This window comes from Sycon ciliatum, chromosome 2, assembly GCF_964019385.1.
Source record: "Sycon ciliatum chromosome 2, ocSycCili1.1, whole genome shotgun sequence".
NCBI classification, from domain to species: domain Eukaryota; kingdom Metazoa; phylum Porifera; class Calcarea; order Leucosolenida; family Sycettidae; genus Sycon; species Sycon ciliatum.
In genome coordinates, this window is record NC_088644.1 from 36,588,745 (window position 1) to 36,602,950 (window position 14,206).

General features: G+C 44.6%; 1 protein-coding gene across 1 annotated transcript in view; it reads right to left on the reverse strand.

Annotated features, from left to right (window-relative positions):
* Positions 1-13,938, reverse strand: part of LOC135810867 (uncharacterized) — a 52,055-nt gene extending 38,117 nt beyond the window's left edge. Inside the window, exon 1 of the mRNA XM_065324278.1 lies at positions 13,718-13,938. Within this exon, the coding sequence (XP_065180350.1) occupies positions 13,718-13,910 (193 nt within the window). The 5' untranslated portion in view covers positions 13,911-13,938. The remainder of the gene's footprint in view (positions 1-13,717) is intronic.
* Positions 13,939-14,206: the final 268 nt, after the last annotated feature.

Here is a 14,206-nt window from a genome sequence, read left to right on the forward strand (position 1 = left end):
ACAAGCTCTTCTTTGTTGCTTCCTACTGATAGGTACTTAGAGAACTGCTCTGGCGTGCTCTATTTCCCTCTACATTTTCCTCTTCGCCATACATACATACATGTACATGTACATGTACACACTAGTCAGAACAACAGATGGCTTGATCAGTCACAACTTAAAGTTTCATGCCATCTCAGGCATGTACATGTACATGTATATCCATTAGATCACCATTGGTCACAGACTACTCTATTCATTTCTAACTCTTTTCTTAAAGGCTTTATAGATGTCACATGTACACTGGTCACCAATATATTTATACAATTGTCGGTGTATGCATGCATATTTAATTATACGTATGTACAGTAATGTATAGTTGCAGTAGATCCGACTTTATAATTCACCTTTGAGGCCCTGAAGTTTATTTGTTTTCAGTCAAACTTGGCCAACCAGTTATACGTATTGGATATGTTTATATCCAGCAGGAATTTTGTCAAAATATCGCATAGTTCTCCTGTATATTTGAATTAAGTGAGGTGTTGCCATGGCAACCATCATCAATTCTTTCAACCTTCATTGTATTACCTTCCCGATGGAAATTTTGATTGAATGGCATACCATCTTGCAGCATTTTGAAGATACTTGACACTCAAATCGACAAAACTTGGTGCCCTCTTACCCGGAACGAAACTTCAAAAATAATACCCCTGGCCCCCAGACTATATACACACTGTACCACCATCGACATCAGATACCATCAATGCCACAGAATATATGCACAATAGAACTAAACTGGCTAACTACGGCTACAGCTTGATTGTACCGCGCACGTGAATCTACGTTGTATCGAGAGTGCGCACTCAGGGACCGTGCCAGAGGGTGTGTTATGCCGAGGCTTACGTTATGTAGGACTAAACTGGCCTAAACTGCCTAGCTACAGCTACCGCTTGATCGTACCGTGCACGTGAATTTACGTTGTATCGAGGGCGCGCACGTCAGAGACCGCGCCGTAGCGTGTGATACGTCGAGGTTTATGTTATGTAGGATTATGTTGTGTAGAACAAAATTTGTATGGGAGTGATGCTGTTTCCGGCGCGGGATTTGATGTTTTACTTACTAAAGTCCATTCATAAAAAGATGGGCTCTGGCTCTGGCGAGCTCCCGTATTTGGCGATTTTTCGTGATTTCATCGTACACAGTGCAGTGCTGCGAAATTTGAAATTTGAAAAAGGGTCCAGAAAGGGTACCTGAACTGGGGTTCGAACCGCACAATGCACGTTTGCAGGCGGGGTCAAACGGCCTGGATTTTTATGGTTTTTCCCAATTCAGTGCTGTTGGGGCAAAACCTGGCCGAAATTCTATTCTTGTTATGGCTTGCTTTTTGGACAAAAAAAACTTCAGAAACATAATTGGAAGAGGATTCCATAGGGGATTGCAGAAAAAAATTCTAAAAAACTCAAAGTTTGACCCATTTATGGCCAAAAGCTAGAAGTCCATCTTTTTCTGAATGGACTGTAGCGAGGTTTATGTACAAGTGAGAGTTGTTATACCGAGAGCAGACCTGTACAAAGCAACTTTCCTGCATTTATCGTACTTTCACCAGCCAGTCGTGCAAGAGTACAAACTTTGTACGACTCCCTGCTTTCAAACATTCCCTGGTGTAATTGCCCACTATATCACAAAAAAGATGTAATCCAGGACGTTTTCATTGATATCAACCTATGCGAGGTAAGATCCAAGAGTCTGTTTGCTGAAGGCAGTTTGAACAAGAACAGCATTGATTACTTACTGAAACAGATGGGTGCACCAGTTATCTTCAGCATAAATGAAGGAAGATTAGGTAATGAGCTATCTGTTACACTGTGGAGAACGGAACCACTGGATGTTGGTTGTATCCAAAATTGTCGTAGCCACTTGTCAGTTGACGTGTAGGACATGTAGTATCTTGGTTGAGAACGAAAAGTAGGACTTGTCATATACTGCTTGAGAAACATGCTGTACAAGGTGCTGCTGAAAGATGCGGAAAACGACCATGCCTTATGTAGCATATCCCAAGATATTAGTGATGCACCCAGGGACTGGCAGAGATTCTTCGCCCGGGGTGGATTCATGATTGGAGAGCTTTTCAATATGGCGATAGTAAAAGATCCGTCAATGCTCGAGACGTCCCATTTAGCTGCAGAAAGGAATGAAAATTAATAAGTCAGGAGTTTGTGCATTTTTCGGAAGTTTGTGCCTTTTTTCTTATTATTCTTGTATCCTAGGAAAATAGAGGCCACATGCCATGTATTGCTCTTTTCTTTTCCTCTACTCTCCAGAAAGCACACTCTCTATGAATGCTGGGTCTTGGTTACCGTACTTCCGCACATATAAGCGCATGTGCTTATGTCTGGACATAAGCGCATCTCCTCCCCTCCCCCAACTATTGGTGAAACACCCGTAAGCTGAATATACTGCTAAGCATTGTTATCACCGTTGTTTAGGACACAGACAAAACCTTTATTGCACGTGTAAGCGCATGGGCTTCTACCCGAACATGTTCACACAGTAAAACATCTTTTTTGTAGCAAATTTTCACTTATAAGCCCATGTGCTTATATGTGGGGAAGTAGGGTATGTTGGCCAATGGCAGCAATGGAACGCTCGTGTGAAGCATGGCTACCCTTCTTACCTGTTGTTGAGCTGCCTGCTGGTACTGTTGTTGGCACTGCTGTTGGAGGTGTTCCTTGCTTGACAGTCACATAGAACGAGTGCAGCAGTGTCTGCTCCACATACGAGTGAGTGTTATGCTGATTGAGATAGTTCACTGTTAAGTGATAGGTGCCAGAGTCGCGCCTTGCATTCGGGACATTGAAGCACACTTTGGCCACATCTTGCTGCGATGAGTCCCGGTGCAAGAACAGTTGAACTGACTGGTCACTGCTGGAAACGAGAGTTTCGTTTTTAAATAGACGTATCACTCTATCCGTGACGGGAACCTGTTTACCGGGGGACAGTGCAACTGTGAATGTCGCGCAATCCAAGGATTTCCCAGAATAAATGCTGACAGAACGGTATCCTTTCACAGTCGCATTCACATTAAGGCTATGACGGGGCTGGTCTTCCAAGCAGTCAAAGTGGCAGTCGCTTCTGCAGGATACAGGTGATGCAATGAACAATCAAATTACAGTAATCACAGGTTTGATGGAAAACCTTTTCGAGAGTTGCATATCATTTTACTCTGCAGTTTGGACACCATTTATCATGGTGATGTTTATCTTCAAGTTCAAGTGAGCTACTAAGATTGTTCATAAGTTTGACGGACAAAAAAGGGTAAATAACGTGAGAAGAAAAACTTGAATGCCAGCGATGATGTCCAGTAGTGGGGTGATTACACTGTATAGGCAACTCCAGCCTGGGCTGGTGCGAGCAGGCCAGCTCGGACAAGAGTGCTCGCCAGCCCATTGTGAGTTTACATTAGATGAACACAATACTGATACATAGGCAAAATGCGTGTGACTTCATCAACGTTTGCATGCATAATTTCGACACCATCGCTTACTAGACTGCAATAAAAGGTGTGGAAGTAGTTTCATGATCTCCAGGAAAAGGCAGCACTGAGTGACCATCACCGAAAGACCTTGAACTACTGAAGAAACAAAAACTCAAGCTTCAATTGGCTAACCTGCTGTAGCATTAGGGCGCAATTCGTACTATATTGTAGTAGATTTGGTACTACAGTCAGACCTCGCTTAACCGCACACATCCGTTTTCCACAAAAATATCCGGATAGGCGAGGTAACCGGATAACTGAACACACATACATTACTGTACATGCACGTGGCACATCACAATGGGCGGCATCGTACATACATGACTCTGGGTCCTAAATAGAACAACTAGCGTGCACGATATGTAAAAACAAGAGAGAAAAGTGACAAGTACATTCAACTGAGTGCTATCCACATGCATGCAGCAGGTCAAGGACCTCATTTGTTTGTACAACTCCCTGATTCTACATGTAGCTTCTGCAAGCCACGTGCAACCGGATGCGATGAAGCTTTTTGTACATATTTCGACCAGTTTGCACACAAAATCATGCACCGGTATGCGGATCGCGAGGCTCGGTTATGTTGTATGCGTAACGTATGATGCACATCGGGAACCAGTGGTTTTCTTCCGGATGGCGAGGCATCTAACTGTACAGGTGCTCGAACCGTATGTGCAATGGATCGGGAGCTGGCTCACAGCCAGTACTTCCCGGCGCCGATTTGGCTTATGCGAACCAACCCATGCTGTCATGGGCCACATGTCAGCCATGACTTGCTGCTTGCATAGTGCGAGTGCATTTTTGTTACAGGTGGAATCCTGATAATTCGAACCTCGAAATGCCAGGAAAAAACTTCTAATTATCCAATCACAACACAATAAAGTGTGTCAAAATGCTCTCATGGTCACGCAGAGATGCGCTATGGACCTTAGCCTAGGCTGGCTGCTGCTTGTTCTACTATGTCACGCTAAGTGTGAAGTTTTGTATGTAATGGCGGCATTTTGACACTAGTTCGTTTCTTCTTCAGGCTCTTTGGGTTGTTGGCATTGTTCAATATTGTCAGTTTGTCGATTCTGCATAGGTTGCACCTTTTGACTTGTTGGAGTGCGCCCGTGTCTTTGTGTGGATATGCCACCGAACAGAGAATGGCGTCCCCGCACGCTACAGGTTCCACACATGGTTTGACAGGTCAGTTTTGCTCTGGCACCGTTCGTGGGGGCAGCTCATTGTGTGATTATCGTACCGGTCCTTGACGGGAGGCTCGGTCAGTCCGGTGTACTCTTTGTCGTCGTTTACTGTTGCTTGATACACTATCATCAAAATGCCGCCATGAAAACAAATATTACATACAAAACTTCACACCTAGAGTGACATAGTAAATGAATGGCGAGGACAACAAGACATTTTTGGCCTGCACAACTCCACATTTGTTTGATTTGACCTGAGAGGAATCGAATGATCCAGGCAATAGATCGGGATCCAGATCAAACCAATCAAACATACTCTACAATGTAAGTAATGGAGTGCCATGTAGGTGCCCGTCTTTGAACAGAGTATTTTAGCCCCTCTTATCTCACTGTTCACCTTTCTCACCTCTTTCTTTCTTTCCTTTTTTCTCTCCCCTCTTGCATGCTATTTCATCGCTAAATTCATCACTTGGCTGGAATAATCACCCCCTTGCGATGCTATTTACCCGTACTGCTCCTTGGCTATAGTTGCTTGTAAGTCACTTGTAGAGAATGCCAAAGAACTTCACTCACCAGAAATAGCCACTGATAAAATCTGGAGAACAAGTTCCTGGCAAAACGAATGTGTGTCTATCGGCTGCGAATTGGTCAAGTTTCTTAAACTTTCTTCGGATTATCAGCATTGCCTTCTTGTCTTCAAGTAGAACGATCAAATTGGACTTGACATTTTCATTCACGTCAGAATGTCACAGCAAGCGATGTGCAATGCGGTTATGGTGTGTGGTAATGTCTGCATCGATTCTACTCTAGACTTTTCAAGCCATATAATTATGTTGGAAATGGGTCGCAATTTCCGCAATGTTTGACTATATTTTCAATAATCCTTGCCACTTGTAGTACTTTAACTCCACGATATTTTCAATATTCCTCCGCTAGGCTGGCTGCTGCTTGTTCTACTATTCCTCCGCAAGTTTCCGGAGGGACATAATAAAGGAAAAAGCAGATTGGAACCCAAGCCCACCACACCCTTAACCCGTAGCACCTAGCCACCCATTGCAGTACTGATGCTGAATCCAGAGGAATTTTAAATGGTGATCTTGAATCCAAACCATGTCCATATAAACCTTGTGATGCGTGTACTATTGACCTGGTGCGGTGGGAAATCCCGTACCCGATATCTGCCGTCACCGCAGACACCGCCAGTCAGTGTTGCCCTCGTGCTCGCTCAATAGTAGAGAGGTTCCGCATAACATAACGATGTACATTGCATGCAGATCTGTGTTCCGCCATACGTAGTTTTCGAATCATGTAGCTGCCCTTGGCAAATCGGAACGCGGCAGTGTACGACCCCGGGTCGATCTGGGGAGAGTCATAAATTTGTACCCCTACCCACTTACAGAGCAACTACATCAAATCCCTATCTACGTACTCTACATAGATCGGTAAGTGGAGTGCAAACTCGCGAAATCCTGGGTTTTTCACGCCCATTAATGTAAAGTTTCTCAACTTTACCTAGTGCGGAACCTCTCTAATCCATGCGTTAAAGCCATGTAACCGTGTGTAGAAGTGGCCATGCGATGTGAAACTCTGCTGTTGCACTGATGTATATAGATAGTACAGGCGGGTTAACAATCCTGGGGTGATGGACGCTTTGTATTACGCAGTGTCCCCTGGCTAAGTACATACAGCGTAAAGTAACAATTTGACTTAGTAATTACCGGTACACTTGTATACACGCACGAGGAGTTTGATGGATCAGTATGTATCGGCGGCATGTGCGTGACCAACCTACGTTTTGCGGATGATATAGATCTAATCGCATCGTCTGTGGAAGAGCTGATGGACCTGACCGAGCGTGTGGATACGAGTGCAACAAGACTAGGCATGCAGATCAATGCTTCCGAGACCAAGTCAATGGCAGCGCCGGAGGGCGGTGGTGATCTGGGGTGCATTCAAGTAGGCAATGAGCGAATAGAAGAGGTATCCCAGTTTAAATACTTACGTGTCGTAATCACGTCGGATGGCCAGTCCGATGTGGAGATAAGAAGACGCTTAGCACTAGGGAAGCAAAAGATCATTGAGCTTCAATTCATTTGGAAATCGCCATCACTTTCTTTGCCTACTAAATTTCGTTTTGTTAGGTCCATTGTGCTAGCGACTGTTTTATACCGATGCCAATCTTGGACATTATCTGCCTCACAAATGAGAAAAATGTCATCCTTCGAGATGAAATGCTTCCGCCGACTCTCAGGAGTAACATACCACGACCGGCGTACCAACCAATCTATCCTGGAAGAAATCAATGACATCATCAGAGCAAGGATGCGGCTAGCGAACGAAGTCAAGAAATTTAAGTTGATGTGGTTTGGCCATGTTACGAGACATGACGTTTTGTCCAAGCCCTTCCTGCAAGGATCAACTCCTGGATCTCGACCGAGAGGAAGGCCCGCGACATCATGGATTTCTAACATTAAAAGTTGGATGGGTCTTCCCTTGCATGCTCTCTCTCATGCAGCACATGATAGAGTTGGATTCAGAGACATCATTCACAATTCTCTCGCTGATTAATGCCTCTACGATCACCTTGTGATTATGAGTTATACATACATACATACATACATACATACATACACGCACACGTGCGCACACATGGTTAAAGACCCTACCTTCAAAGGTGGCATCTCTTATTTTGAACCAGAATACCGGGATATCACCAAATGGCCGCCTCAGGATGAAAGCATTGGTAGTGCCGACGGTAATGGATCTTTCGACATCAGAGCTGGACATTCCGTATGCACCGTCTCCGTGACCTGTTAGAGTTGCACACCAACTCTGCAGGCTTGCTGTCCTGTTTAAGTTCATCACTATCTGCAATGCCGTCTCGTTTAATTGCACCTTAGCGAGGCCGAAGGTACATTCCGGTCCGTCAGTGTCACAGCCTGAGTTGGTGGTTGAATCTGGTGACACTGTCTCGTAGGCCAGTAGATTAGGAAGGTAAGTGTGGTGAGTCACTGCTTTGTGATATAGGCTGTGTACCGACACTGGATCAACAAGAATCAAACAGGTAAGGTACACGAACCTGATCAACAAACATTCCTTGTGCCATACTCTCATCTCTGCATGGACTGTACTGCTTTGCACATCGCACAGTCGTGAAACACAATTCAGATAAATGCCAAAATGTAGGAGTACTTCGAAGTAGTACTCAGTACTCATCCCCAGTGGCACAGCTCGTCCAACATTATTTGGAAGGGTGGAAGGCGGTGTAAAGTTTCTTGAAGTTTCTTGAAGTACTTCAAGCAGTAAGTTTGTATTTAAAATTGAAGTGTACCGTAAAGTACCGTTGATCCCATGTCGCTTCCCAGCTGGGTTTTCGCCAGGGGGCGGGAATTAGATCAAGGCTGCCAAGTGCAGTACGATGTACAACAACGTAGAGGATCAGACTCAATGTGCTGGATTGTGCACATTTTCATCCTGGATTGGCACGTATTGTGTACTGCAGTGCATGCGTCAGTTCAACATCGTATTTCGTTGTATACCCCTAAGTCGCTTCACATGTAGAAAATCGACAGGGCCTAGGGGGCGGGAATTAGAGAGAGGGCGGATCAACGGTACTTTACGGCACAGGTATACAGTTACAGCTGGCTACAAGTACAAGTGGACCATTTGCAATTACAGTTGAACATCGATTATTCGCACATCGACTATCCGACCATTCGATTATCCGTAACAGTTTTTTTGGGCGCACGTGCCGTAGAGTACGCACTGTGCATGTAGTGAGCCATTCAAAAATACGAAAATTTTGAAAAGTAGCACTCTATTCTATTTACAATGTACATGTACATGTATTTACAGTGTGTTTTCTTATCCGGAACATTTGCCTTATCTGAACACCGCCTCACAGTTGTCTGCCCAGAGGTGGTCGGATAATCGATGTTCAACTGTACATTTGCTTCACAGCAACCGCTAAAGTGCAATCTTTCGGCCAATTGGGCCCAAACTTGCATAGGATGAACGACGGTCGAAAAGATTCTAATGAGCGTGCATGCATAATTCAAATAGAAGAAATCAAATGGAAACGAGTTATGAAGCAAATATCCACGACTGTATAAACAAAATAATAAGCAGTCAGGAAGTGCGATAACAGGGCACAAAACTGACATGACATTTGTTGTGTCCTGCTCAAGGCAGACCAACTCTTCGAAAGATGAGAATGAATCATCAGTAAAACGCAATGGCTTTTAAAGGGAAGCTGGCTGCAAAGGCGGCTTGAAAGGTGACATGTGAATGTGTTATGTGCAAGGCGCCAGAGGTACAGCAGTGCAGGGCCTAGGGTGCGAACAGTAGCACTAGCAGCCTGAGTGCCAAGACCCATGCAGGGAAAGGTGCTACAATATCACCACAACATTATTACTGAGACATTCAACGACCTGAGACCCAGTTCTGACACACTTCAAGTCCATGTGATTTCTTCTATTTTAATTATATTTATTGGCTCAGTATCCGAGTTAAGCATGCATAATTCGTTAGTACATAGCATTTCCTCCATACCCACATATCACCTACTGTAAATATACAAAATTTCGGCAGCTATTTAATTTCGGCTATATTCGGCACCGACCCAAAACACCTAAATTAAAACGCCGATGAAATTTTTCACAGCATCTGTCGCACTATACCGTGCCCTCTACCCCACGCCGAAAATAAATCGCCGCCGAAATGTCAAAAAACGTGAAGTGCCTAAATTTTGCAGCGCGGAAATTTTGTATATTTACAGTACCTCTATATTACATAATCTATTAGTCTGCTGGGCTCCCAGTGGACACGCCTCGTGTTCCAGTTTCTTTTTACGTACGCGAAATCAGAGCGCACATCACAAACCGACAAAGCTATGTGTTTTTTTTCAAGTGCGGCCGGGCATTACCGTAAAGTATCGCCAGAGTCTTGCGAGAGCGCCCCACCTTGATTTTACAGCCAGGGAAAGAAAATTTTAATTTTCGGCAATCACATTTCGTTGATTTCTTACTTTTTAGATGGGGTCCATGGCGGTTTGGAAAGCAATGTCGTAAATGTTCTATAGGAGAAGGACCCAGGACTGGACCACAATAACGTTTTTTCGAAAGCTGCCATATTAAAAGCAGTTTTTTTCCTATAACACGTGCATGTGTAGGGCTCCCTGGTCCACACAAGCCACTATAGTACTTGAAAAAAAGAAAGAAAAAAAAGGAAAATCGTATCGCAGAGTGCAACGGTGTGAGAACGTTTGTGTACTAAGGTCACACTAAGCAGGTTTTTGTGTGGCGCTCGTGCCCACTCGAAGGTACGGATTGTCTACCGAACGTGCACTATGTGTACAAAGTTCGTGTCGTATGACCTACAGACAGGACACCACCTCCGCAATACGACCACGAAAGGACGAGAAGGCGGGGCGCTCTGGCGGTTATTTACGGCAACCATGTACCGGTATACTGTAGAATCTTCGCTGACTGTGACCGTTATGGCATAATTTTTATGTTGTTTTGAGGAAATCAAGAATACCTCGCTCGATCCTGATCCCTAGTCGCGACCGCAAGAAATACTAAGAAAAGTTGAAAAAGTGAAAAATTCTGGCCTACAATCAAGTAATGCAGACTTTCGTTTATCACAGTCATAAACCGTATGTCACCGTATGGCCTTATATTCGAAACACCGCTGCTTTCAATCTCGGTCGTGCAGAACCAATAGGCTTCATTCTCAGGAACTCGGATTTTGTAATTTCCTCCCGCAGTTTGAGTTTCTTAAGATATGATACTAGGTGTGCTTCCACTGTGGCTGTTCTATTGGCCCTGTCTCCATGCATGATAGAACAGCCACAGTGGAAGCACACCTAGTATCATATCTTAAGAAACTCAAACTGCGGGAGGAAATTACAAAATCCGAGTTCCTGAGAATGAAGCCTATTAGTTCTGCACGACCGAGATTGTATGGACTCCCTAAGATTCATAAGACATCTTGACCACTGCTTTCCTAGCTATTTTAGATGCAAAACGACTCACCTACTACGCCATGTCATACAAGTTAAGGACCACACAGAAATTTCAATCTAACATGTTCACCCTTCCTGCTGGGCTGCAAGTTTGTTAGTATACTAATAAGTACACTTTTACAAAACATACTTCAAATATAAAGTAGAGGAAGAAAACCCATGGAAACGAGTTATGAAGCAACTATCCATTAATGTAACAAGATAATAAGCGGTCAGTACGTGCGATAACAGGGCACAAAACTGACAAGCTACGGAGACATTCAGCGACCTAAGACCTAGGTCCAACACATCTCCAGTGTGCAAACCAAATCTTGTTACATTCGTGGATAGTTGCTTCATAACTCATTTCCATGTGTTTTCTTCTTCTATTTTACATTTCAGACTGTCTCATTATCCGAATACTTCAAATATCATTTCTTTTATAAAAAGTCGGCAGGAATAGCACAAGCTTCCACGTAGTGAGCAACACACAATTCCTCAATGAACGCGGAAGGCGCACCAACCTCTTCTTCACATTTTATAAAGCCCATGCCTTTATAACCGAGACTGGCTTTCTGTTATCGAATATACCTCCTAGGTGCTGGCATACGGTAACATTTGTTACAACCTGTGCTGCAAAGTAAGGGGAGCGCGCCACACCACCTCATCTTTTCCTGTCCCCCGTGGATTACACGATTACGCGGCCGCGCAATTTTTCGCATAATCGAACATGAATCGCATTTTCTTACAACTTCCGCGTTGACGTCGCATAAACCTTGATTTTTTAGAAAAACAGCGAGTAAAGTCCGCGCAATGACCATCACGCCAAATTTTTGTCACAGTCTGCACGACAAGAAGTGTGCAGTCTGCTCTAGCTGCTGTCAATATCTACTAGTGCAGTAGTGGCGGCTGACGTCTGGACAAAGTTGTAGGAGCGATATCTTCTCAGGATCGAATCAAAAATGAGAATTGCCATCGCTGGAGCCTTTGCAGTATTCGCTCTCCAAACACCAGTAAGATGGAGGACAGCGATGGTCGGAAACCACCGAGGCAGGTGAAGTTCCGTACCCAGTGATTATTCCTGGGCTTCTCAACCAGCATACAGGACACGAGTAGATCAGCAAAAAGAAATATTATGGCATTTTTTGAAAGATAATTTAAAATGAATTCGAATCTGACATAATTATTAATAATTTTTACAATTTTCAACGGAAATCTTGATGCTGAAAGCCCGCATAATGATTGTATTCTCTCTGTTTTCCACGGTTTTTATTTGACATTAGTGAGGGTCTGCCACACGGTAAAACGTGCCAAAGTACGTATGGAAACTTCACCGCGGTACGGGATTTAGTTTGATACGGATTTTGTCATACCGTTTTCCATGTGAAGCGCGCTTCACACGGACCGGACTCCGTGTGAAAAGTGAGCATACAGAGTACATGTGGCGGGGTGTTCGTGCATGGTTCGAGCATGCTACATACAGCAGAACCGGTGCAACATACGAAAAATCTGTGTCGAACTTCACTGCAGTTGACACGGAGTTTGGTACGTAGTTCCGTGTAGCAGAACCTCTCTATTATCTTTCTTTACGGAGGTGTTGTTGCTGTTCATTTTGCTACTCTTTCTTTTTCCCTCCCCTAATTTTTATTTATATATATACCCAATGCTGAATGTGCAGGACCGTATTGTGCTTTCTGCTCTTTCCACTAAGAAATGGGGCATTTCATACGAAAACCTTTTTCTGACAAAGATCTAGCTAGTCATTAGTTCTAACCAAACTGAAGAAGCTGGAAAAGCAATTGCTGGCCATTGAATTACGACACGAAAATTGGTCAAATGCGCATGCATAGCACACATTCAACACCCTTCCGGGTCTACGGGATTCTACGGGATTTCATGGATCTCTACAAATAGCAAGTGGTCCATTCACGGGGACAGTCTTTCGCGGTCGCATTGTGTGAGATTGTGTCCTGTCAAAGACCACGCTAAAGCGGGATTCACAGAAGCTTTTTTGCGATGCGACAAGCGATGCGACGCGATCTGCGACGGACGCGTGCGATGCGAACTCGCGAAATACCATTCACAGAAGAAGTCAGTGATGCGACAAAGTCTTGCTGATTTGGCTACGTCACCATGATATTCGCGCGGTTTGATACAACTTGTACAAATTTATAGGCAACTCTTGAACCTTTGTACAACTTTGATGTAGAAAAGGTCAAAATCGTACGCCAAATCGCTTGTCGCATCGCATCGCATCGCAAAAGTTGAGCCAAGCTCAACTTCTGCGATGGCCTGCAATGGCCCAGTTGCGGCAGTTGCGTGGGCCGCGACATGGCTGCGATTTGGGGTTTTCCCGGTTTCGCGCCTGTCGCATCGCGTGTCGCATCACAAAAAAGCTTCTGTGAATCTGCTTTAGGGCCTGGTCAGACTGCGGCAAATTTTGGTTGCCTGACGAAAACAGAACAGCGTCCAGAATTTGAATCGCGATTGCACTACACATGTGGGGAGAGTGAAAATTCTATTTCTGGACGCTTTTCTGTTTTCGTCAGGCAACCAAAATTTGCGGCAGTCTGACCAGGCCCTAAGTGTGACCTTAGTACACCAAGGTTCTCGAACCATCCAAACTTTGTTGAATGCAGTCTGCCCTACGATTTCCGCTCCCGGCTGCAAAAAATCAGGGTGGTATGCTCTCCCGTGGTGATTATAGCGAATCACAATACATGTACTCTAATTTCACAAATTTTCGGTGTACTTTTACTTTCGGTACTTTCGGCGCATCTGTTTCATACCTAAAATTCCAATACACCGAACAAACACTAACACACATAATCCAATAGGGAACTGCTTCTCTGTACCGAAAATTTCTGTTCACCTAACCTAGCCTGTTGCTCTCATACCGAAAATATTGAGCACCGAAAATTTCTGAAATTAGAATTATTCGTCTATGCAACAATGGCCGGTCCCGAGGTTGCCGAATACTACTAGTAACAGACACTGGAGTGTACAAGTGCTTACCAGGTAGATTGTCTGCACGCCATGACTGGATACCAGCGTATGACGACAACGCTGGGTCACACGTCAGTGGTGCACCAAAGTCACCTTGCACGAATCCTAGCACCAGCAGCAGCAGCAATCCTGTGACAAGTTGAGACAGTGCAGCGTTCTTCGCACTCTGGCGTATACGCGGACATCTTCGTCCTGGCTCCATTGCCAAAGATACTTGTTCTCGTCAATCTCGAAGGTGGCGAAATGATGCTTTGCCAACTGCAAATTCAGCTCTTTATAGTTGAATAGTCACGCTAGCCCGAGCCCCACATGCACCGCGGTGCTTTTCGCCTACGGCAATGCTTCGCGATGCGTATTTCGACAGTCGCGGAATGGTGAAGGCCTGGGCATGTGGCCGTGGGTTGGCCCTCCTTTCTGACCACGAGTACGAGGGGGGCCCTGCAACACCACTGGCCACAGCTACCACAAGAGTAGACTCCGCTACGGTACAAGACTTCA